The sequence below is a fragment of the Leopardus geoffroyi genome, chromosome A2 (genome assembly GCF_018350155.1).
Source record: "Leopardus geoffroyi isolate Oge1 chromosome A2, O.geoffroyi_Oge1_pat1.0, whole genome shotgun sequence".
In the NCBI taxonomy this organism is placed as follows: domain Eukaryota; kingdom Metazoa; phylum Chordata; class Mammalia; order Carnivora; family Felidae; genus Leopardus; species Leopardus geoffroyi.
In genome coordinates, this window is record NC_059331.1 from 3,883,686 (window position 1) to 3,909,344 (window position 25,659).

A 25,659-nucleotide genomic window follows, 5' to 3' on the forward strand; every position below is an offset into this window, starting at 1 on the left:
AAGGGGGCCGGGTGGGGGAGGGGGGCAGGGGTGCCGCGTCTCCGAGGCCCCTGGTCCGCAGCGGCTCGGACCCCCAGGCCCAAGCTGCTGTCACCCGCGACTGACCCGTGACCCCCTGTGTGCACACACCCGGGGGAGGGGACTGGAAGGTCTGGACACCGAGGCTGCTTCCGGAACAAGGCCTGGGGTGGTGCTCTGCGACTGACTGAGACGGGGGAGGGGAGGGGGGGAGGGCCACGGCGGCGGAGGCCACGGCGGGCGAGGGTGAGCGCGGAGGAGGGGCAGAGGGAGAAGGGGAGGCAGACGGACAGCGGGATCTGGGGCCTGTCCAGGCCCTGAGCTCCGAGCAGGCCAGGAGGGCGGAGGCAGGGACCCCAGCGGGGCCCAGAGCCAGCTGCCGGCTGCAGAGCTCTGGCCAAAAGGCGACCACGGCAAAGAGCTCCAGGGACTCAAGAGCTCCTGGAGCCCGCACCCCCTGCCCTCCTGCTCCTGCCCCTGGCCATGGGGGGCCTGGTGTGGGGGGCAGGGCCATCTGGGGAGGCGTCTGGTCTCTGTGCGCCGGGCTCTCCGGGAACGACGGGGGTGTGGGCGGGGACAGCCTCACACGGCCCTCCAGAGCACAGTGCGGCCGTGCCGGGGGGCCCCAGGCGCAGGGCGGGAGGAGGAGAGAGAGGTGCAGTGGGCAGCGGCCCCCGACCTAGGGGGGAACCTCGTCCCCCAGGGCGACGGACACAGCGGGGCCTGCGGCAACCGCCGGCGCCGCGTGGGGGCGCACGCGCGAGGCCAGGCGCCCCCCACCACCCGCTGCGGCGTCCCGGCCAAGGTCAGCGTGTGCGGGTGGGGGGGCGGGGCCCCGCAGAGAAGGGCGGGGTCCGCGAGACACCTACTGGACTGGAGTGTGCGCTGTCGCACCACGGAGGTGAAGGCGCCCAGACCCTGCGGAGACCGCGCTGCCAGGCGGAAGGCGTACTCCGTGTTGGGCTTGAGGTCATCCACCACGAACGCTGTGGCCGGGTCGAAGGTCCTCCCCACCTGGGGGCGGTGGCGGGTGGAGACAAAGAGACAGAGACACGGAGATTGTGAAAGAGACACAAGGCGAGCAGAGACCGAGGAACAGAGACGTCGATGAATCAGTAGGGCAGAGGGAAGGAGGAGGAAGAGGGACGCAGCGGCCTCCAGGGAGGCGGGGGGCGGGGCGAGAGCGGAGGAAGAGACACATCGAGTCAGCGAGACCCGAGGGCGCCCCGCCCGGCCCCCTCCCGCCGGTGCCCAGTACCTCTCTGCCGTGGTCGCCTTCCCGGAACAGGAGCTCGTATTTGATGATGCTCTCCTGCCGTGGGGGGCTCCATGACAGCCCGATGCTCGTCTCCGACTTGGCCTCCGCCCTGAAGTTCATGGGCTGGCCGGGCACTGCAGGGAGGGGAGAGGGGAGGAGGGGAAACGGGGGGGGGGGAGGTGTGACTGGGGAAGGGTCCACTCCATAGGGTGCCCAACCCGCCAGGTGTCCCCAGGCTCCCAAAAAGCCCCGAAGGAAAGGCTGCTCTCGATCGTGTTCTGGATGCTTCTGGAATGTTCTCCACTGTTACTTCTCTTATTTTCCCAGGAGTTCCCTGACAATTTCAATTTCCCCACCCTCTCTGCTTCCAGTGGGGAAAAAAACCTCAAACACAAAAACAAAACCAAAAAAAACCCTCCTTTTCAAATCACGCCGGTGCTCTCTTTGCTTCCCCTACACTAAATGGCAGAGAAATCGTGGGGACGTTTGGAAACACGGCCCCTCGTCCTGTGTCCGCTCTGTAAGGGCAGTTCCAATGCTCCCGTCTCTGCACTTGGACAGCTGCTGGGTCTTTCTGGACTTGAGGTCCTGAAACCTGAGCCCGTAAGGAAAGGACCAGAAACCCGCGGACAGCTGGGGCCCCAGACACCTGGATGCCCCACCCCCACCCTGCCCGGTGCCCGCCAGCCGCTGCCTTCGAGCTCATGCGTTTCCCCTTTACAGTTTCAATCTCTCCGAGGAGAACGGAGAACGGCAGTTCTCCAACTCAGACACGGCCGCCGGGACCCGTCTGGATGTCCGATCACAGCCCCGGGGCCTCGCCAAATCCAATTTCCCGAGAGGAGAGAAGAAACGGGGGCTTTCTGGGACGACGTCCTGCTTTGAGACGCCAGCGCCAAAATATCCGAAAGCACCCCGCGCGGTGAATACACCAGCTGCGGGCCTCCGGGCAACATCAGCCAGCTGCGTGCTGCGGGGACACAGGACCCCGGCCCCTCATCCCGCTGTCCCCGCCCCACCCCCACCCCCGCGGAGGCCACGCCTCCCCCAGGCCCCTCACCTCCCTGCTGCGTCTTGACCTGGATGGGGTCCGAGAGGGGCCCGTCGCCCACGGAGGTGAAGGCCAGCACACGCACAGTGTAGGTCTCGTCCTCCAGCAGGCTGCCCACGGTGGTCAGCAGACTGTCATCCACGTTGTGTTTCTGCCAGTTGCCCACGGGGTGCTCAGGCTCCATGGTGTAATAGATCCGGTATCCCCGGATCAGGCCGTTGGGCTCCACGGGCTCCTCCCACTGGATGATCATGGTGGTGGCGCTCAGCATGCGGGCCTGCACGTTCCGCGGGGCGCTGGCCGGGGCCTGTTCGCCCGTGCGGGTGACCACCGACTCACTGGGGGGCCCCTGGCCGATGGAGTTGACGGCCGACACCCAGATCTCGTACTCCGAGTTGGGGCTCAGGCCCCCGATGCTGTAACGCGTCGTGGTGATGTCCTCCTTGATCTGGTACGGCCCGTCTTGGCTCTTGGATTTATATTCGATGACATAGTAGGACACGGGGTCTGGATTGCCGGAGTCCCACGTGATGGTGATGCTGGTGGCTGTGTTCTCAGTCACCACAGGCGTCCCCGGGGCTTTGGGGAGAGCTGTGGGTGGCAGGCACGGTCACACGTCAGGCACCCTGGCTGCGGAGCCCGAAGGCCCTCGCTGCGCCTTGACTTCCTCGCCAACGACCCCCGGGCCCGGTGACCCCCGTTCCCACCACCTGTAGGACGGTTCCGCAAACTATGGCCCAAGGACCAGCAGCGGCTTTTATAAATAAAGTTTTATTAGAATACAGCCGCGCCTACGTATCACAAGATGGCTCCTTTCGTGCGACAGGGGCAGGGCTGGGGGGGCTGCAGCAGAGACCACGTGGCCCGTAAAGCTGAAAATGCTGACTTAAAAAAAAAAAAAAAATTTACTCTTGAAGAAAAACATTGAGTTTTGAAATTGCTGGTGCCCTGTCTCCGTGGTTTACTCTGCTCAGCCACGCTGTCTGTTCCCACAGCACACTCGCTGTTCCCTGTACCTGAAATGCTCCAACCCCAGAGGGGCCACACGGCCAGCTGTTTCTCGTTCCTTAAAGCTTCCCGCACCACCCAGGCCACAGGCACCCTCGCCCAGTGCTTAGCAGAGGCCGGAGTTTTGTTCACGATTCTACGCTCCTAGCACCTAGATGATCGTGACTTTCTCTCCCACTCGTCCCAAGTTCTTACACCACACCGGCCCCAGGAGAGGCTCACTCCCTCAGCAAGATGACCAACAAACTAGCTGATGCTCATGTTTTCCATGGCCCTAGGACAGGGCTTGGCAAACTCAGCCTCCAAAGGGCCACACAGTAACTATTTGAGTTTTGCAGGCTGGGTTGAGACACTCAGCTCTGCTGCTGGAGCGGGAGAGCTGCCACAGACAAGGCATGGATGACTGGGTGTGGGTTATGTGCCAATAAAACTTTATTTATAAAAAAACAAGGGGAGGGCCAGATTCAGCCCGCAGGCTGTAGTTTGCTGGCCCCGGTTCTAGAGCTAGAAAACGATTTGGGGGCACCTTCCTCTGAATCTCATCACAAACTTGAGCCATCAGGAGACCCCCGCGGTCCCCTGTCCCAGCTCCAGCTCTCTGAGTCTGCACAGGCTGTTTGCTTTTCTTAGAAACACTCTTCATCTTCTTTGGCTCATTCCTGTTCAACTTTTAATCTTTCTCTGACCTAACTTTTCTGGGGGGTGGGGGAGGGGTGAGACCCTCGACTCTGGGGGCTCTGAACAGGGCCACACGGCCCCCATCACAGTCTCGATCAGCTTGTATCGTGGCTGTCTGACTACCTGGGCGTGTCACACGTCGGGCTCTCTGCTCGGCACAAGACCGCGCCTCAGTCCGCGGGGCCGGGCCCAGGATAATGGAAAACCGATAGACGTCTATTCACAAAACAAGCGTCCCCTTCCCAGCCGCGAATGACCAAAGCCGGAATGGTAACTCAAAGGCTCTCTACCTGGACCCCTGACCTGTGCCCGGGGCCCAGGGATGACCTCGGCCTCCCTGTGCCCCATGGGCCACACTTACATTTCACTGTGATCTGGGCCACAGCCTCGATGACGCCCAGGCTGGACATGGCCACGCACGTGTAGTTGGCCGAGTCCTTGACGTCTGTGAGTTCTAGCACATTCCGCCCCACGGGCATGTCGTCTTCGGGCGTCAGGTCCTCGGCCCCCTGCATCCACTTGACGTACGGCATGGGCGAGCCCACGGCCACGCAGGTGATGTTCACGTTGCCGCCTGGCATGATCTCGTGGCTCATGGGCAAAATGGAGAATCGCGGGGCCACGCGGCGGACTGGGGGTGGGCGGCGGGCGGGTGGGAGCGAGATGCACAGGGTGGGGGGTGGGGAGACGGGATGCAGAGGGGAAAAGAGAGAAAAGCAGGAAGAAAGAAAGGAAGAAGGAAGGAAAGAAAGAAAGAAAAAAAGGAAAAAAAAAGCGGAAAACAATTTAAATATAAACAAGGCTGTTCCCTTCCCCCCAGCTGAAGTTGTTTTTTTTTTTTCTTCCAAATGAAAAGAAAAGAAAAAAACCAAATTAAAAAAGCAAATTCCAACACAAAGAAACCAAAAACTTCAAAGGAAGGTACTCCACAAACAATATATAGAGAGATATATCGATATATAATAAAAGAGACACAAAGCATTATTCCATAGCAACAGGGTTTCAGAGACCAGAGTGGCTGGTCACAGCACAGTTACGAACACAAAAATTTATCAGCTGTTTCTCATCTTTGCTGACAGACGTGGCTTCGGGGAGCAGCCCCTCCACCCGCTCTCCCAAGCGGGGAGCTTCGGAAGATTCTGGCTGCAGGTGGCGGGGGCTCTGAGGACGTCGGGGAGCAGGGAGGTCACGGAAACCAGCGGTGCTGGAAGGCAGAGGGGGCCGGGACCTCGGCCCCCCACCCTCGTCCCCTCCGGTGACTCGGGGGCCCTGCCCACTTCCCGGGGGGGGGGGGGCCCTCAAGGAAAAGATGAGAAACTCTAATGAAATTTTTGTGGTTTTGGGGTATAGAAACCCTTCTAAAAGCTTCTGTCGGATCTGACAAGTTTCCATTGATAGATGCAGCTCTCAGAATCACAAACAGCATGCAAAATAGGTTGGTTGAGAGAAGGACAGAGAGAGAGAGAGAGAGAGAGAGAGAGAGAGAGAGGGAGAGAAAGAGAGAGGCAGAAGGAGGGACAGAGAGGTGATGCAAGGAAGAAGCCTGGTTTCAGGGGCCTTTGGTGCACATTCGTGGGTGCCAGAGACGAGAGACAGGAGCCACGGGAGAGACAGGACAGGAAGAGAGACCCAGAGAGAGGGGGGCAGAGACAGAGGAGGAGGGAGGAGGGGGCCCACTGCAATGTGCATATTAATTCTAGCGGATGTGACCCAATGTGACATGTCACATTGTCACATCACAGCCCTGGCAGAATAGGGTATTAATAATAATAATAATAATAATAATAATAATAAAACGAGGGAATGAGCTTGAACGTTGAGAAAACAGGGACATGTTCTGTGCGTTTCTCAGCGGGGAAGCGGGTGCAGCCTTCTGTCCCAACCTCGCGGACCGTGAAGGCGGCAGGAAGCATTTCGGGGGCTCCATTTTCGGAAGTTGGACGGGTTTCGGGGTGGGGGCGGGGGCGGGGCGCCGATGCTAGCGGGACGCCTGAACTTCCAGAAAGGCGTGGCTGCTCCCCAGGAGCCGCGTAACTAACTGCAGCCCGAAGGACTTGGGCTGACCCAGCAGATCGTTCGAGCCAGGAAGAGGCCGTGCCTGGCTAAGAATCTCGGGACCTCAAGCCACGCGGGTGGGTCCCCAGCTTCGGGTGGGTCAAGGGGTCTTGTCTCGCACTAGAGAGATGACAGACTGGAGGCTCGACAAGGCCACACGGGGCCACGAAGTGACGTCTGGCACCCTGCCCCGCCTGATGTCACCTGCCGTCGGCAGGGGGTGGCTGGCAGGGGCCTGACTTGCCCTAACAGAGGAGGGGGCTCCGGGGGAAACCGGTTCCCGCTCTTCCAGCCCTGGGTTCCGAGCTGGAAGTCCCAACCCTTGCTCCCTGAATCCGGATGGAGGCAAAGAGGAGGCGGGAGCTCCGTGGGGGTGGGAGGCAGAGCAAAGCAGCGGCAGCCCTTCGGAAAAGGAAGCCCCACGAAAAGTCCAGTGTCACGTTGGAGACAGGATGGAGGCCGTAGAAGGTATCGCTGGGGGGGGGGGGAGTGGGGGGTACGGGTGGGGGGAGACAGAGGGGCCATGCAGACGGACTGGGGGTGAGGGGCGGGGCGCTGAGATGGGGGGGTGGCTTTCTGGCAGGGCTGGGTGGAGGGTGGGGTGGGGGGTGGGGGGAGTCAGGGGAGAACGGGGTCTGGCCAGCCAGCGGACGTGGTCCAGGCCAGCCGCCGGCATCCACAGCGAGGCACGAGCGGGATGCCCGACGCTGCGTTGTCATGGAAACAGAACATGATGGGGGATGAGTGTGGGGAGTTAATTAATCAAGGACAGAAAACGGCATCGACGTCCAAAGCAAAACCAGGAGAAACAAATGAAAGAACAAAGCGGAAAAAAGGGGAAAAAAAAAAAAACAAAACTCAAAAAACCTCAAAAAAAAAAAAAACAAACAACAAAAAAATAAACCCCAACCGAACAACAACCAAAAATCCCCTCGGAAACACAACCCCCAAAAGCAAGAAGGAAAAAAGAAAAAAAAAAAAAAAAAAAGAACAAAACAAAACCAAAAACACATGCAATGAGTGTGGGGCTGAAAATCGGGGTCTGAAAGGGAGGAGGGCTGTGGCTTTCCCAGGGAGGTGCCCCCCCGCCCCCAGCAGAACACAGGGTCTGGCCTGCCCGCCCAGCACCCAGGAGCCCCGGCTGAGGGTTCGAGGTGGCCACGGAGGTGAGATCCTCGCAGAGAAAGAACCTTCGGGGCAAACCAACCCAGCCCCACCTCTCGGGGACACCCTGGCCCCGGTCAGGGCTCAACGCACAGCCCTGATCACAGACTCGCTGACCACACGGCAAGGCAATCCCTCACGACCTCAGAACCTCCCAGAAAACCTCTCCAGGCAGAGGTGGGAGACGGTGACGTGGGTGAAAAAGCCCTGGGGTCTTGGGAAGGCCCCTCATCCTCCCAGAGCCTCGGTTTCTCCACCCATGAAATGGGGGCAATTGGGGACACACTGAGAGGGCCATGAAGTTGACTGAGGCGTACCCCAGCACACAGAAGGTTCTCAACCTGGGCGAGGGGCCTGTGAAGATCCCTTCCGGCCTTCCAGGGTGGGGGGTGGGGCAGGGAGGTCAACTAGATTCTCCGCCTCAACAGGGTTGGGGATGGATTAGTTAAAAAGGAAACAGAATTTCTATCGAATGCCCATCTCGTTTTATCCCTTCCAACTTTGTGTGGCAGATGAGACGAGGGACTGGAGGCTCAGAGAAGTGACAGGGCTAGCTGGAGGGCGCAAAGGAACTGGTGGGACCAGAGCTCCAAGCCAGGTGTGCCTGGACCCTGCCTCTCAGGTAAAGCGGGTCTTGTCTCACCATGGCTAAGTGGTAAGACTTGCAGCCAGGTAGGTGTCTCTTCTTGGCACCTGGCTCTTTCAACTCATGTCTTTACCTTCCGGGGGCAGCAAAGAGGGCAAAAGTACCTCATCACCTATATATTCCAATCAAGTGAATAGTAACCAGTGGCCACCAGTTGAATACTACCCAGCAGCCATCATAATAAACATCCAGAAGCCATTAGTGAGACGCCCCTATTGAAAGGGATTATGAGAACGTCAAAGGGAGGAAGAGCCAGCTTTATGATTTAAAGGTTAAATATGAGCCAAATTTATCCCCGTGTAAGGCTCGATATCTTGCCCCAAAGACCCCATACACACCTGAACTTATCTTAAAATATCTCCCCATGGGGAGCCTTGGAAGGTACCTCTGACTTTTCTCAAAAGCACGGACGAAGCATGCTATCTCCAATATGTAAAAGACCTGCTGTACGAGTCGTTCGTGATAAGGCGGTCCATGCGGAAGGGCACTGGTCAGCAGTACTCATGTCAGTGCTCACGATCCCGAACATGGCCAGCAGCCATCGGTTAAATGGATCTGCCAAGATGCTATGAAAGCTGACGGCTGAGAACCTTTGCCTACATGCTTTCTCATCTACCTCATCTGCTTCTAAGGGTGTGCTGTGGAGGAAGAGGGCTGGTTTGCCACGAGTTTGGGGAGGATCATGCCCACTGGCACTAGGTGGCTCAGAACCCCCTGGGGGGGGGCGGGCCTCAGTAGGCCTCTGGGCAACCTCCCAGCCAGCAAGGGCGGGGTGGCTGACACTGTGTTCTGCCCAGTTTGGTGCGGACACCCACCCACGACATCTTTCCACCCCTGGCTGCAAGCTTGAGGTGCGGGTTAGAAAGTAACGTGGGTGCAGAGCCCACAGGACGGAGTGGCCCCGCGGGACCCCCGCCCCCAATTACCGACCTGAATGGAGGGTCCAGGCAGGTTATAAGGGGACCACACCAGCCTTGGTCCTCAGCATGCTCCAGCTGGCTCTCGTTTCCAGCTCTTCTCGTCACCGAGTAGCCGGGGGTCCCAGCGGGGGGGACCCGCATGGGTGAGGGGGTCAGGAGGGTGGGCGGTGGGGGGGGGGTGGCGGGTTGGGGGGGGGTGGGTCGCTTCAAACCCCGATTCACATGGAAAAACAACTCAAAAACCGTCAAAGCAACCGGGAGACGACCCCTCCCCCAGGCAGGAAGAGGCAGAAACTCAAAAACCAAAAGGGGGTGGGGGTGGGTTCAGGGGAGAAAGGGTGGGGAGGGGTGAGGGAAAACTCAAAAGTGAGGTGATCTGGTTGCAGCACTAGGTAGGGAACTCAACAGTGTCAGACATCTCAACGATTCGGCAAGCCGCAGCTCCAAGGGGGGGTGGGGGGCAGGGGGGGGGGAGAGCTCTGCCTGGCATTTTGGGGTCAGAGGAGCCACCGGGTTACTCCTCCAGACTCCAAAATGAGGGCGCGGGTGGGGAGGGTGGGGGGAGAGATGCCAAGAAGTTTTGCAGCCTCCACGGGTTTACTGAAGCTTAGATTACACCTGTCCGGGGAAGGGAGGGGGGTCCGAGTCTCATCGAGTCCAAAGCCGTTTCTCAGCCCCTCCGTGGAACCCCAGCCTGTGGCCCGGGGAGCGGGGGTGCTGCTCCGTGGCCTGCCTTGGGCGTCTTTCTGCTCCTGCCCCCTTTGCACAATCCTGCCTCCTCCCTCCCACCACCAGCTCCCTCCGCCATCGAGATAGCGTGCAAGGCCCGGAGGGACCTGGCTGGACCCCGGCCCACGGGCTGACCAGCGGCCTCGGCAAGTTGTTAAGCATTTTTAGCTGGATGTTTTGCTGTACTGCCGACATTGATTTTCCTTTTTTTGGTGCCCTCTCTCTCTCTCTCTCTGTCCCCACTTTTTTTTTTTTTTTTTTTTAATTTTTTTGTTTGGTTCTAGCAGAAAATGGGTTGACATCTTGCCAATTGAATGACTTCCTTGCCACCCCTCGCTGCGACCGCCAGAGACGCAAGGCTTTCCAGACGACAAGGTGTAATCTAATATTCCCCTCACTCCCCCCCCCCCGCCCCCCAACCGCCAAAACAGAGGAAACAGCGATGCAAAGGGTGTGAGGCAGGCAGCAGGCGAGAGGTTCGAGAGCTCAGTGTTCCTGCGGAACGCCCCCTCCCTGCCGCCCGCCAAGCCCAAACAGAGGAAGCCTGCCTCCCCACCCTGGCGCCCCCTCTCCCCTGGGGATGAGGGTGGGATGAGAAGGGCTGGTCCTGTCGGGGTCAGGTCAGGGGCCTCGGGGGCAGGGTAGGGGGAGGCACGGCCAGGAGTGATCAGCAGGGACCAGGAAACTCAACAACACGCCCCAACGGGAATCTTTCTGGAGATACGGGGATTTCAGGGGGGCTTCCAGACCCAGTATCTGTATCTACTCCTGTTTCAGGGGGGCCGGGGGGGGGGGGAAGATCCAGAAGGTAAGGACAACACCTAGGCGTCATATCCACCAATGACACGGCTTGGGTGCCAGAAATTTAACCTGAAGAACAACCTGTCCCATAAAATGCCATGCTATGGTTTGATCTGCAAAGGCCTGGGGACGGGTCACAGAGTTCTGAAGAACAGGACAAATCAGGGCAATCCAGACCCCCCACGGGCACTGGGCATCCAGTCCTAGTTTCTCAGCTCAGCATTCGAGACCTGTCATTAAATTATCCCAGCCCCCTGGGGCGCCTGGGTGGCGCAGTCGGTTAAGCGTCCGACTTCAGCCAGGTCACGATCTCGCGATCCGTGAGTTCGAGCCCCGCGTCGGGCTCTGGGCTGATGGCTCGGAGCCTGGAGCCTGTTTCCGATTCTGTGTCTCCCTCTCTCTCTGCCCCTCCCCTGTTCATGCTCTGTCTCTCTCTGTCTCAAAAATAAATAAACGTTAAAAAAAAAAAAATCAAAAAAAAAAAAAATTATCCCAGCCCCATCTGACTTCCTCCCAAACCCTAAAGATATCCTGAGTGCCTGGAAGGTGAGCCGATCTTCCCCAAGAGGGCTCTCCCCGCAAGCTCTCACAACACCAGGAGGGTGGCACACCATTTAACTGGGTCCCGTGCACCGTGGGTTCGATGAACCAAGCGCTAAAGACGCCACCTTTAGCCACTGAGCGATCCCTTGAAGCCTGATGTTAAAGAGACAAGCAAGAAAATTCACAGCCAGAGAGAATGTCATCCGATCACCTCGCCGCCTTGTCAAACACCTAAGCTGCGGCTCTCCCTAGGGGGGTTCTGGAAGGGGCACGCTGGCTGTATTAAAAAAAAAAAAAAGAAAAGATGGGGGCTTGGTTTGGATTTGGGCCTTTGTATCTCAGAGATCCATTTCAAGAGGAGAAGGACGTGGTCTGAACATCCCGCCCCCCGGAACCACCGAGGGTCAGCAGAAGCGGGCTAACTATGAATGGGAGTTAGGCCTGGGGGGAGAGAATCCTTGCGGCTAGCTCTGCACTGGCAACAACGTAAAAGGAAAGGCACCGGTGAAAAATGACATCTGAGCCCACGAACTGGCTTCTGCCCTACAAGTCGTTTCAAAGCGGTTTACCACGGCCGTCTTACCCAAACAGCGGATCTGTGAAGTAAGTACCTGGTGGGGCAAGTGGGGTCCCCAAGGAAGGAAAGGGACTTGCTCAGATCGTACTCGAGCGTTTAATTAGCTCAATGGACTCTTCTGCCAACTACCGTGCGAGCCGGTGCAGGAAGGATCCTTCCGGTTCAGATCAATGGGACCCCAAGCGATCAGGTGACTGGCCCGAGGTCACACAGTCAGGGAGGGGCAGAGGCCGGCTTTGAACCCAGGTTGGCCGGAGCCCAAGACCCTCTGCCGCCCCTCGGTTTGAATTCACTGGGACCCAGCTTTGGTGGAGGCGCTGGGAGACCCGCTCCTCTGAGGGTCGGCCGGGTAGCTCTCGCACTGGGTTAAAAAGGAGACAGGAGAAACGAATCTCCTCTGAGGATCCTCTGGCCAACTTGGCCGTGGACTTCACAGTAAGTGAGAGTTTAGGGAAGGACGGGGAGGGACAAGAGGGGAAAACCCGGTGACCCCAACAGGCTGGCCTCTTCTCTCAACTTCCACTTATGTTGTTGGGTAGGCAGCTGGGGGTCGGGGGGGCAGGGGCTAGAAATCTAAATCGAGTTTTTATTTGGGGCTGGAGTAGTGTTCTCAAGGGCTTGCCTTTCTTTAGGGAGGGAACAGACAGGAGTGTGCATCTCTGAAGGTTTCCAGGAGTGAGAGAGACTGGGGGAGGCAGAGACAGAGAGAGAGAAAAAGAGAGAGAGAGAAAGAGAGAGAGGGAGACGCAGGCAGTGGGAGAGCAGGGGAGGCAGAGGGGGAGGGGGAGAGGCTATGTCCAAAGTTCCCCTGGGATTCTCCAGAATTCCACAGTTCTGATGCTCAGGTACTCAGAAAGTGACCGTGCTGTGTTGCTGGACAAGACGTCTGTGACTGGGCCCAGAGCCGGGGGGGGGGGGGGGGGGGGGGGGGAGGTGTGTGGAGGAAGCGGCCAACACCGCCTGGGAGGCGGAGGCATAGCACTGAAGGCGGGGGATAAGCGGCCAAGTATTTCCTCCAAAGTCGGTCACGCTACACTTGCTGACAGGCAGTTTTGTACTCGTGCCCAGCCAGGATGGGAACGTCATCACACAGCTGCCATTCTGAGCGCTGCCTACGCGCCAAGCGCGCATCGCTTCGGGAGAACGCTCCAGTTTAAGGTAGCCACTCCTCACATTTGGACTGCCGCCACGTGGATCTCAAAATGCTGGCTGCCCATTTAGCTGTGCTTCAAACGCCTGCCTTCTGGGTTGTCTGGGAGAGCGGGGAGGTGGTCTCACGCCGAGGCAGAAAGACGGGAACGTGGCTGCTTGAGCCCCCTTCCAACATGGCTGCGGTGTGGGGCTGAGGGCGCCAGCTCTGGGTAAAAGGGGGCTGTCCAGCGAGGGCAGGCAAGCTGGGCTGCTCTCCTCACACCCCCCCCCCCCAGCATCTGTCTATTATGCCACCTCCCTTGTGCCCCTTGAGCCCGGGCGGTCACTTTCTGCCCCAGCATCCCAGCTGTGGGACCCCGACCCGCCCTCCCGGATGGTAGCTGGGACAGGAACACTGGCTTTTAAATCACAATGCGTTTGGGGAACAACCACAGAACAGCTCAGCCCAAGAAACCGAAACCAAATAGCACGGAAACACGAGACAGAACCAAAGACGAAACGCTTCGGGGGAAGAAGGGGACGGGGCGAACGGGGATGGGAGGGGGAAAAAAAAAACGAACGGATCGGTTTTTTCCCCCCCAAGAACAAAACAAAACCCAAATCATAGTAATAATACTTAAATAAAAGGAAAGAAAGAAAATACGAAGAAAACCAAAGGAGAAAGAAAACAGAACGGGAGACGAGAAACACTCCAACAGAAGGCGCTGGGAATTCACCAAACCGACAAGAGTGGCATGCAGAGAAATTTTTACATTCTCCCAGCATGCATCAGGCCCAAGTTACCATGACGACGAGGGGTGCAAAAAACTTAGCAACAACATTACCAACGGATGCATAGAGGCGACCACAATGCAAGCATCGCATGTGTGCGGCCGGCCCTAGGCCGGGCTGGGCGCGGCTGAGATTTTCGTGTCTTTCTGGGTTTTTGCTCTCGCTTGGCGGTTTTTTTTTGTTTTGTTTTGTTTTGTTTTGTTTTGTCCGCTTTGCGCTTACGATTCGTTATTCCGTCTTTTTCGTTTTGTCTGTGTGTGTCCGTGTGTGTGTCTGTGTGTGCGCGCGCGCGGGTGCGTGTCTGTGTGCGTTTCGTGTGTGTGCGTGTCACGTTCGGAATGTAAAAATGTGGGTAAAGAAAGTAAAAAAGAAAAAAACACACCAACCTTCTCGAAGCTCTGAGGGATGTAAAGGGGGTTTGATGCAGAACACAATGACATGGGGAGGAGAGAAAAAATAGGGGAGATACAGAGAGTAAAAAGAGGACTTCTCAAGGCTAAAAGCTGCACGTTTGTTGTTTTTTCTTTAAACCAAAAAGAAAAATTAAAATTAAAAAATAAAAAAGAACAGCAATGAGACCTTTTTTCCTTTGCTCCACATATAAGATCTACATTTGTCCTCCACGATTCTCTTTTTCTTTTTTTCCTTTTTTTTTTTTAATTCAATTCGGGAGCGTCTGAGACCCAGGCAGAGATTGGGAGGCTGGACCCCCAAAAGATCGGAGGCTCATGCTGGGGACCCCACCTCCAGGGGGCTGAGGACGCGGGGGTCCCCCCCCCTCGTCGCACCCTCGCTAGAGGCCGCCCCCCCCCGCCCCCCCACCCCGCCCCATGCCTGTTGTCCACGCTGTCCTTAAACGCTGCCAGACTTACAAACCCCCATCCCAGGTGTTTGCAGAGAAATAAGCAGGTTAGACGAAGACCAGTCAGTTGGAGTCGTGGACGCGCCATACAACTCACCAGAGGTGCCGTGGCAGAGTGGGTCGGTGGGTCACCCTGCCCACCCTCGCGCCCACGGCCCCCGCTCCCGCCCCCCGCGCGGCCTCCTCCTCGGGGACAAGACGTAACCCCCCAGGGGCATAACCAAGGAGCTGCTTCGGGGCCAGTGGGGGGCTGTGCCCGATGGGGACCAAGGTGGGGGGAGGGGAGGGGGGGAGCACCCAGCCTCCCGGCTGGAGAACGCCGGGCGCTTGGTGCCTCAATCGGGGGAAACCGAGGCCCGGAGAGGTGTGGGCGCGGCCACGCCTGCAGAGCCAATCGGGGCCGCCCCCGGGGTTTGAACGGGGGGCCCTGTTTGCCGGCAGAAGCGGCTGTTTCTAGAAACCACGGATCGGATCAGAAACAGCCACCGGGAGGCGGGAAAGGGAGGACGGCAAACGGTGGAGGAGGAAGCGGATTAAAATTTCTGGAAGAACGGAAGAGAACCAGCGCGGGGATAAGAGGAGGGGCGGACCACAGACGCCCCCGGGGACAAGGGGAGCATCCCCACCACCACCCCGGCGCCTCTGAGGGCACCCCAAGGGGCCCAGGAGGAAGTCCGCGCAGACGCCCCCCGCGCGGCCTCCCTGGGTGGGGGCGGGGCGGGGCGCTGGGGGGGGGCGGGGCGTGCCGTGCCTGCCGTGGCCCTGGGGCAGAAACGCGTCCTTCCCCGGGGCAACTAGGGGACGAAGGGCACCAGGCTCTGGGACGGCCGCAGGTGCAGGGACCGGCGAGGGGACGGGGCCTCAGAGACCCCTCCCCGGCTCTCGGATGGAGGGCGCTGGGTCGCTGGGGGGGGGGAGGGGGCGCGGGGCGGGCGGGGTGTGAAGTGGGGGGGGGGGGGGGCTACGAGAGGCCACGGAGTCTGGAGAAGCAAAGCAAGCACACAGCAGAGGGCAGGCACGATACACCACAGAAGCCGACTCGGGTGGGCGGGCAGGCGGGCGGGGCGGGGCAGAGGCCTCCAGGCTCCCCTGGCCCCGTGGGCCCGAGACCGACCCCCCCGCCCTGCCCCGTTCCCTCCTGCCTCCCCACCAGGTCCTGCCGCCCACGGGGTGTGCGTCACCGGCACGGGGGTGGGGGGGTTTCGCTGCCCACCCCCCCTTGCGTCTGACAGGTAAGGAAACTGAGGCCCAGAGAGGGATGCTCCCGTCACCCGAGGTCCTGCCGTGACCAGGGGGTACAGTGGTGGTGGTGGGGGCGGGGGCCCTCCTGCTCGGGTCTGCAGGGAACAGGGGAGCCCGGAGGCTGTGAGCCCAAGGAGGGAAGGGGAACAGGACAGGACGGGTCCCTGCCTTCGACCTGGATACGGCGTTCCCTACCTCGCACGTAGAGGTTGGCGGGTGAGGAGTAGCGCACGCCAGCGCTGTTGGTGGCCACGCACTCGTATTTGCCTTGGTCCGTCTCCTCACTGCTCTCGATCTGCAGGGCCCCTGCGGGGAGAGGGGAGAAAGCCGGGCCAGTCAGGGCAGGCCCGGGCCTGGGCTGGGCGGGCCGTCCCAGAGCCCCGTCCAGCCCCGTCTCTTGGTCTGTCTGGGCCAGAGAGGCAGACAAAAGACAGGAGTTAGCCTAGAAACCCTGGGGGGGGGGGGGGGTGCGGAGGGGGAGGCCTCACCTGGCTCATCTCCCCCCACCCCGAGCCTAGCCCAACACGAGCCTGAACACACTACGCTCTCCTGCAAACCTCCCCTTCTGTGAAAGAGGGCGGACGCGGGGCAGCGACCGCCGCATCGAACTACGAAGCCGGGGAGGTCCGGGTCACGGAGGTGTGTTTGCAAAAGCGCGGAGTGAGGCGCTCCAGGCAGAGGGTGGGGGAGACTGAGCTGGCGTTCACAACCCACAGCAGTCGTCTGAAAGACCCTGGGGCCGAAGGGGCGGCCACAGGATATGTGCACGTTCGGGAAGCTGCTGCTTGCTCTGCTGGTTCAGGCAGTGCCCATGAGGTAACGAACATAGGTCTGGGTTCCTCCAGTGTGTTTGAAACGACAGGTCCCAAAGCCTGCCGCGCCCATAAACAGAGACAAGGCTGCACTTCTTTAAGACTCACTGGACTTTTAGCACTGGGTTGCCTCTCGCATCAGCTAAGGGAAAGGATGTGGAGACTGATACACATCAAGTATGTTTGAAATCAGAAAGCCTCGCTCAAAAGCCTCCCGTCCCTGAAACTGATTAAAAAGGAGCTTGAATCTTCCCCGCGGTTGGATTCCCCTAAATAAATCTCAGAACCACAGGCCTGGATGCAGGACCCTGGTGCTGATGGGTAACAAAGCGAACTTCCTCAGGTGTGTTTGCATTTACGGTCCCAGAGCCATGGCCGTCGTACGCGTGGGCTAAAACGGGAAACTTTTCAAGTGTCTGAAATCAGAGGTCTGAATGAAAAACCTAATGCCCACCAACTGAGGCTGCAACGCCACACGTGTGTTTGAAAATCGCCAGCCAGGATCAAAGAATCTGTTGGTTGTGAGTGACTAAAAGTTTAAAGAAGAAGCCAATTCTCAAGCATATTGAACATCACAGGCCCAAACTAAAGGTCTTGATGCCTATGAGGGTACGAAAATGCGGCTGATTTCCCCTACGTTTGAAACCACAGGCCCAGATCAAACACCTAGCTCCCCGTCAATATATAAAAATGAACGCCAACTGCTCAGGAACATACGAAAGCCCGGGCCTCGATCAAACACTACAGTGCCCATGAGTAAATGAGAATGAGGCTAACGTTTCCCCCAAGGATATCTGAAAACCCAAGTCTGGAACAAATGCTCATTGTCACAAGTAAATGAAGCTGCCCTAACATCTTTACGTTTAAAATCGCAGACCTCAGGGGCGCCTGGGTGGCGCAGTCGGTTAGGCGTCCGACTTCAGCCAGGTCACGATCTCGCGGTCCGTGAGTTCGAGCCCTGCGTCGGGCTCTGGGCTGATGGCTCAGAGCCTGGAGCCTGTTTCCGATTCTGTGTCTCCCTCTCTCTCTGCCCCTCCCCTGTTCATGCTCTGTCTCTCTCTGTCCCAAAAATGAATAAACGTTGAAAAAAAAAAATTAAAAAAAAAATAAAATCGCAGACCTCAGTAAGATACCTGAATGCCCAGGAGTAAATAAAAACGAGGCAAAGGTTTCCACAAGTATGTTTGAAATCAAAGGCCTGGACCAAAGTTTCCGTTTTCATAACTAAACAAAACTGAGTGAACATCTCTACGTGTGTCTGAATCACAGGCCTGGACCCAAATGCTTCTTGGCCACGAGTGAATGAATGAAAGGCGAAAGAGTTATCTCCGGGTGTGTCTGAATCACAGGCATCAGCGTCCTTGGCACCAAGAGTCCAACAATCCAGTCCAAGCTCCCCCAGAAGACCCCTCCGCCCAACTGTGTTCGTGGTTGTCTCACGGAAATGATGTGTGCCCACAAATCAGGACCCCAGATTAGTTTCTTTGGGGGCTGTGGATACAGAATCTTCTCCCATTTCACACTTCCTACTTTCCCCCAACCTCAAGCCTCTGGGGAGGCAGGCAGGCAGGTTACTGTGCAGGCCCAGAGAGGGCAGGGAGCCTACTCTAGGTCACACAGCATTTCGTGGCAAAGCGAGGACCAGACACTGACACTTCCCTAGGGCTCCGACCCAGGCCCATTCTAGTCCGTTCTAGTCAGCACTTGGGGGTGGGGTGGGGGGGCTTAGCCTTTGAGACTGACGGTCTCTCTGCTCCCTCGGGCTGGACCCTCCGCTCAGAAGGAGCTGTGGAGCCAGAAGGCCCCCTCTGCGTGCTCGTTTTAGAGAAGGGAAGACTGAGGCTGAAGACAGACGAGGTCTGTGTACAGAGCAGCGATAAGAAACTGGCCCCCAGGGCTCTGGGGGAGGACACGGGAGGCACGGCCCCTTCCTGAGGAGACAGCCCCTTCCCTGCAGCCAGGTGGCCGGAGGGGCCTCCGCTGGCCACACTCGGCCCCACAGCCACACACAGCGACACAGACACAGAGACTGGACAGACACTGGGCGGGGCGGCAAGAGGTAGATACGAGGGAGGGGCCTGGGTGCAGCCCCCCGAGGAGCCTGAGGGGCTGGGTGGGCAGCGAGAGAGCGCGTGAGTGGGTAGAGGGAGTAAGGAAAGAGCCTCTTACCTCGGATCGGAGTGCTTTCTGTAAGGGAAGCAGAGAGAGTCAGGTGAATTTCAGAAGGTGGTCCTCGGGGGCCGGGGGGCCCCAGGGAGGCCAGGCGGGGCCACAAGCCAGGCCTGTCCACTCTGCCCCCAGGGGCGTGGGGGACTGAGCCAGCCCTGAGCCTCTGGACCCTGCAGGCCTTGCCAAGAAGTCGAGGCCAGGCTCCTGGGAGCAGAGCTGGATCTGAGGGCTTGTCAGTCAGGAAGACTTCCTGTAGGAGGTGGAAATCTCCTGAGTCTAGAAACCCCTCTAGACTGGTATCAGGCCCTACGGCCCAGGGAGGTCTATGGCCCGGCCTGGGCCCGCTGGCTGCCTTCCTTCTGGGCTCAGGCAGGGAGGTCACGGACCTCCCTTCCTTCTTTCCTTCTCAAGAGGGACAGGGAGCGAGGGGGGACTTGGGAATCTTGTTAGCGACAGGGGGAGAGGGGTTAGTGCCCCAGGGCTGGGCGTTAATAGAGCAAAGGGAAGGCATTTCAGACAGGCTGAGTAACGGGGACAGGGAAGGGCAGCGAAAGGGGACAGAGGGCAGAGGGAGGGCCCTACGGCCTCCTCAACTTCCAAAAGGAAAAGAGGAAAGGGCCATCGGCTTGTTCACCCGGGCGCCGGGGCAGGCGCAACTCGGGACACACACACACACACACACACACACACACACACACACACACAAAAGGCGGTCCTGGGTCCTGGGCTAGAGTTACATTCTGGGCCAAATCTTTCTGGCAGAGATCCAGCCGCCTTTCTGCTGGTGGATAGCTGATAACCCCGGGAACAAGGGGACCCCAGGCCGGGGCAGAGAGGCTCGCGGGACAGAACGCCGGCCCCTCCCACGTGGCACGGGCACACGGGCGGACGGACGGACGGACAGACGGGCCAACCGAAGCCCAGAGGGTGGGCTGGGTGCTTTGAACCCAGCGCTCCAGCCTCCTAGGCCTCTGGATGATCTCTTACAAGATCCTCAACCCGACGAGGCCCCTTTCTCCTCGCTACCTGGGAGCAAATGGGAATCAGCCTCGGGCTGATGGGGGTCCAGAGGCCAAACAGCGAGACCTCCCGGGACGGCCAAGCAGCCCACGGCCGCTGTATCGGAAGCAAAGGACAGACCTCGCAGGTATGAAAAGGTGGCTCTGCTTCTGACCCTGAGGAAGAGGCGAAGGAACTTTCCGGGGCCAACATCAGTCACTCCCACGGTTGGTTCAGGGGATTCAGGCTGGATGTTGGGAAAGGAAGTGCCTGCTGCCAGCCCGGCTAGAAAACTCCTCCTCCGTCCCCTGCCCGTGTCCCAGCTCCCAAAACTTCTGTCATTTTATCATTTTCCAGCCGTGTCAAGGCTGGGGGGCTGTGCGGTGCAAAAGTCCCCTGACCCTAGGATTCCCTTAATCTTCCCCTTAGCCTCCGATCTGGGGTCTGAACGGCCCCTTGTGGCCTTGTGGGGTTTTTTTGTTTTTCCTCTTTTCCTTTTGGGCTCCTCTCTCTGCAACCCCCTGGTGCCTGATTGGGGAGGGCTGGGCAGCCGGTGGGGGACGGACAGATGGACGGGAGGGGGGGGAGGGTCGTTAGTAAACATGCCACGTGGAGCGGGTCAGGTTACTGTCACAGTGGCTGTTAGTCTGGGGGAGGAGAGGGGGCGGGGGAGGGGTGGGGACGACGAGGGCGCGTTAGTCGTTGACGCGGTGAAGAGACAGGACTTACCAAAGGTTTCTGAACGTTTACAACAGAGGGACAAGAAAAGAGAACAGGAACATTAATGGGCGCTCGGCGGACGCCTGAATCCTCTCCGGGGCGGGGGTGGGGGCGGGGCCGGGAGGGCGGGGGTGGGGGGGGGTACTGATAATCAGATTGACTCCGATCAATAAAGCAGCTTCTGTTCGCCCAGCACCTAGTGCGTGCCAGGAACAGATGGACCCCTCTGAGGAGGAGGCCACCGGGCAGCGAGTGGGGGCGGTAGGAACAGCCAGGAGGCCTTCAGGCAAGGGTGGCTCAGGGCGGGCTCCTCAGGGGAAAGGGGGAGAGAAAGCAAAGAGGTGTGCCCCAGCAAGTGCCAGCACGGTGGACCGCAACACTCGCGAGCGCACGCCCGCGGGCACGTCCCTACCTCGCGTCTGCACGCCACGCAGGCGGCCTAGGGGTGGGGCCTCGACGTGTGCAGGCGGGGACTCACCCAGCGCGCACGGGCCCGGGAGGGGCGGTAACGTGGGTGCACGAGCAGCCAAGATGCAGGGGGCAAGCCTTGCTCTGGGAGGGCGCGGCCGAACCCACGCGCGGCTGGCGGGACCTGTGCTCAGTGCTGGGCCCGCACTCGGGGTGGGGGGGTGGGGGCGGGGGGCAGAAGCCGGTCAGGCCTGCGCCGGGCAGCCCAGACACGCACACGTGGACGCGTCACGAAGCAGGGGGACGAGTGACACGACACACACACGCCCCCCCCCCCGCCCCCGCCCCCCGAGACAGACAGACTCACAGATGGGGCACGTGGGTGCTATGCCGAGGCACAACCGTGGACTAGCCATCCCAAGGTGGCCGAGGCCCTGGGCTCCGGCCCAGCCGGGGCGGGGACACACAGGCTGGGCTACCCGTCTGTGTCTCGTGCCCTCCTTACTGCTTCAGTCTTGGAGATGCTCTCTGCCTGTAGCTCTCTGTGGCTCCCCCACTGCCTTACCTGTCTGAGGCCTCCAACGTCCTCCGGAGAGGCTCACGGCCTCGGCACTGGAAACACTCACTGGCCCTTGCCTTCGACATCTCCCTCTCTGCTCTGGCCTGGCCGGACCCCGTTTTATCCTCGCTGGACACGCCTACGCCTTCAGCAGAGGAGGCGCTCTCCCCCTACCGCCTCCCGGGCCTCGCCATTATCTTGACGGTCTGTGCCCCGGGACGCACCCAGTGGCTAGGCACAGAAGACGGCCGTCCTCACGGGTCCCCGTGGCTCCCCACGCCTCTGCCTTTCCATCTCCCGTGAGTCCCCGGGGCTCGGGCCCCGGAGACGCGGCCCTCCCCCTACTGCCCTCCGTGGCTCCCGCATCCTCCCGGCCACCTGGGCTCACCTGACCGCAGCTGCTTTATGCGCCCGTTGCTGGCGCTGGGGTCCACGGGCAAGAAATCCTTGAACCAGGCGATCTCGGGGTCGGGGTTACCGCTAGCAGCACAGAGCATCGTAGCCGTCCGTGTCCGCTCCACCACCTTCAGCTGGGGGCCCATGTCGATGTTGGGGAAACCGGGGGGCAGCTGGTCCTCTGAGGGTGGGGACAGGGGAAGAACAGGGCGGGGGCCCAGTTGCCGCACGGCCAGCCCTCCAGGGCGGGCTCGGGCGCCCGCAGGATCTCGGTCCGGCCCCTGCGTGGCCGGGGGAGCTCCTGTGGCCCGATTCCTCCTGTGCGACGTGGATCAGCGCCACACGACGGCGGGGGGGGGGGGGGGGGGGGTGTTGGTACCAGGCCAGACCAGAGCTTCTCACCCGGGGCGAGTCCGGAGATGTCCGGGCATATTCTGATCGCCACAGCTGGGGCGGGGACCGGGGATGTTTCTCGACACCCCATGATGCCCAGGATGCCTCTGCTGCCCGCCCCCAGGATGATCCAGCCCCGATGTCAGCACCGCTGACCCTGGGGGTACTTTACAGCATCCAGAGGGAGTTTTAAAAACGTAAACCGCAGGCGTCTGGGTGACTCAGTCTGTTAAGTGTCGGACTCTTGGTTTCAGCTCAGGTCATAATCTTGCGGTTGTGGGTTCGAGCCCCGCGTCGGGCTCTGGGCTGACGGCTCGGAGCCCGGAGCCTGCCTCGGGTTCTGTGTCCCCCTCTCTGTCTCTCTGCCCCTCCCCTGCTCACGCTCTGTCCCTCTCTCTCTCTCTCAAAAATAAACAAACATTAAAAAATACATAAAAACATCAACCGAACCCCACCCCTCCCCTGCCCCACGTCCACTGTGGTCCTCACCACCCTCCGGAGAGACCCAGGACCCCCGCCTCCCACTGACCCACTGGTCTCGGCTGTCCCACTTTGAGCCTCCCTCACTCCAGGATATCTTAGTGACCGACTCTATTTATCGTGACGTATCTGTGTCACCGCTGTGTCCCCACTGCCCAGCGCAGGGCCTGGCACACAGTAGGCGCCCAATCAGTGAGTGAACGGCTCAGTCCCAGCTGCCATTAGCCTATGAAAGTCACCACGCCTCCAGGTGTCAATGTCCCCGTTCCCTGGCCAAGGTCTAGTTTCTCTCCACGCTAAAGGGGGCAGGAGGGACACCAGGAGAAAATGCCCCTCTCCCTGGAGACCCTCAGCCCCCAACGTCCAGTGACCAGCAGGCACATGGCCGCGGGCTGAGGCGATGAGGCGGGCCGGCTAAGTGCCAGGCGGCCTTGGTCTGCGAGCTTGAAAATCAGAGCGGACTCTGTGTCCTGATTGAGCTGGGGTCCCGCCACGGAAGGGAGGCGGCTCGGGGACCTCCCCCCGCCTCCACCTGCTGTCCCACCTCGGTTCTCCCTCTCCAGCACCTGGGCTCTAGGCAGGCCCCTTTTGCTCTGACCTCTAACACCTCCAGCTCCGGTCTGGCCTGCCATCCACAACGGACACAGGACTCCCCAGGCCCAGGGACCAGACTCCTCAGTGCAAATCGAAACAGCCATTAGCCCCGTTGTGGCCGAAACGAGCCCTCCCGCCACCCACAATTCGTACGTCGGACCCCGAACCCCCGGGACCCCGGAATGTGATTATTTGGAGATCAGGTCTCTACGGGGGTGATTAAATTAGACTGAGGCCACTGGGGTGGGTCCTAATCCAATATGGTGTCCTTACAAGGAGACGTGATGACACAGGTGTGCAGAGGGACGACCCCCGTGGGGACGCGGGGAGAAGACACCATCTGCACGCCGCGGAGAGCAGCCCGGTCCTGATCTCAGACCTCCGGCCTCCAGGACCGGGAGAGAATACGTTAAGCCGCCCAGAGGGGGCGCTACGGCCCGTACTAGGAGGGGAGCTTTGGTGCCACCCGCCAGAGACCCCCAACCCTCAGCTCAGCATCTACGGTGTCCACGGGGCACATGCACCGGAGATAGAATGCAGCTACTCGCAACGGCAAAAGGCCGGAGACAACCTAAACATCCGTCAACTCATTCCGTACAGGCTGGGCCCCCCGCGGGACACGATGCTGAAGTACGCAGACGTCACCTTACGGAGCCTCAGACGCGTTGCTCAGAGCGCAGGGATCAACGGGAAAGACGGTACAGGCCAAGGATCAAAAACTACAGCCCCCGGGGCCAAATCCGGCCCCTTGCTCCTTTTTGTGAATAAAGTTTTATTGGCACACGGCCACGCCCATCTGCGTCCCCATCACCTACAGCGGCTTTCCAGCTGGGGCAGCGGAGCTGAGACGTTGCGACAGAGAGCGTCTGGCCTGCGGAGTCAATGATATTTGCTCTCTGGCGTTTTACAGAGAACGCTTCCTGCCACCTGGATGTCGCTGCTATTTGTGAAAGAGAAACGATGCGCACGCATTTGCTTACGAACGCCCAGAAGGAGCAGAGGCCTGGTGAGTGCTCTGGGGGACGGGACTGGGGGGCTGGGGAACAGGTTGGAAAAAAGCCCCCGTGGGGGAGAGGTCTGAGCCCCGGGTGTACGGTCAGGGGACAGAAAGCCAAGATGGGGCCAGGGAGAGGCAGGCAGGCGTAGCACCGTCCCGTTTCTCCAGGGGGACAGGAAAGCAGTGGCCCGCGTCCAGCCGCGCGTGCAGGCCCGGCGGCCCCAGTCCCAAGTCCCGTCCACTGCGTAACCGGGCGCCGTGCAGGTATCTTCCTGTGCCCTCCTCAAAGATGGGAGCTATTTCACAGCGGGGGAAACTGAGGCTCGGACAGAAACATACCCGCCCCGGGTCCTACGGCCAGGATGCAGCAAGGCTGGGACTGGTACCCAGGCCCGGCTAAGCCCCGAGAAAACTGGGAGGGGCCGGCTGCAGCAGTCCCAACCCCCCAGACTGGACCCGTTCGAGTCTGAGGACGTGGCTGGACCCTGTCCAAGGTGGGTCAGGCCCGGTTTGCTCTTCCTGGGCCTGAAGCCTGAACCCCAAAGGTGGTTCTGACTGGCTCCCGGTGGCGTCACGGGAAGTTTAGGCCCAGACCACCGGGCCCCAATTCCTGGAGCTCAAAGCCGGCGTGCGCCCACCCGGGGAAGCATCCACACCCCACGCGTGCTCACACGTGAGCCCTGCCCGCGAGCGTGCAGCCCTCGGGGGTCCCCGTGAGTGCGTGTGGGCGGCAGCCAGCAGGGTGGGGGGCAGGCGAGCGGGCGCCGGGGGAGGCTGGGCCGTCTGACGGCACCACGAGCTCCTAATTAAACAAAAATGTTCGTCGCGTACCACGTTGCGCCCGATTCCTCGGAGTTTAATTAAAACAACAGCACGGAAGGCGTGAGCGGGGTCCACAATCAGATGGTGGGGGGAGGGAGGCGGGGAGAGCCGGGCCCAAGAGCCCAGACCTTCCCCGCTCAGCCGGGGGACCCTGCGGCTCGGGGCCCGGGTGGGGGACGCCCGGAGGACGGGCGCTCCTGGGTCAGAGGCCCCGGGGCTGGGCACCCGGCCCGGGCCCCGCGTCCTCCGGGCGGCCGGAGAGCGGAGCGCAGCCAAGGAGGCCTCGATGGGGGGCAGGGAGAGCAGACGGGTCTTTCCCAGACTCCCAGCGACCGGGCGGTTAATAGATTCACAGCGTGTCCTTTTAACTCCCCGAGCGCTTACAATGGAGGCTGACACGGGACAGCGGGAGGCAGGCTGTTCAGTCTGTGCCCGGGAAAGGTCAGGGCAAGAATATCTATTGGGCAGAGGCGGGGCGGGCCGGGCAGACTCCCCGCCCCAGGCCTCCCCCTGCAGGGTCTCGGGACCCATGCGAAAGAAAGTACGGGGCGTCCTGTTAAACAGACGGTGGGGGCAGAGCCTTCTGAGGGAGGGGCTCCGTGCAGATGACCCCAGGGTCTGACGCAAAGTGGCCCTGACCCCCGGGGTCCGCTGCCCTGAGTGATGCCAGAGAATGCCACCCCGGGTGGCCACCTCCCACCAAAGGGCTGCCTGTGGCTCACGCTTAAAGCTAGGAGAGGGCCAGGGTGTCCCTGTAGGCGACAGGCAGGACCCACCCACCCGAGGGGCACAGAGGGGCTGGTGGCAGCCGCCTGCTGAGCACCGGAGTGAGAAG

General features: G+C 60.2%; 1 protein-coding gene across 23 annotated transcripts in view; it reads right to left on the reverse strand.

Annotated features, from left to right (window-relative positions):
• Positions 1–25,659, reverse strand: part of PTPRS (protein tyrosine phosphatase receptor type S) — a 96,385-nt gene that overhangs the window by 27,557 nt on the left and 43,169 nt on the right. For 9 of the 23 annotated variants that reach the window (XM_045491643.1, XM_045491658.1, XM_045491657.1 and 6 more), the window contains 9 exons: positions 21,531–21,719; positions 20,185–20,193; positions 18,457–18,474; positions 15,671–15,781; positions 13,758–13,769; positions 4,375–4,644; positions 2,337–2,918; positions 1,277–1,410; positions 888–1,032 (listed from right to left, as the gene is read on the reverse strand). In XM_045491643.1, the coding sequence (XP_045347599.1) occupies positions 888–1,032; positions 1,277–1,410; positions 2,337–2,918; positions 4,375–4,644; positions 13,758–13,769; positions 15,671–15,781; positions 18,457–18,474; positions 20,185–20,193; positions 21,531–21,719 (1,470 nt within the window). The remainder of the gene's footprint in view (positions 1–887; positions 1,033–1,276; positions 1,411–2,336; positions 2,919–4,374; positions 4,645–13,757; positions 13,770–15,670; positions 15,782–18,456; positions 18,475–20,184; positions 20,194–21,530; positions 21,720–25,659) is intronic. The other 14 variants (XM_045491653.1, XM_045491649.1, XM_045491656.1 and 11 more) reach the window with 4 other exon arrangements.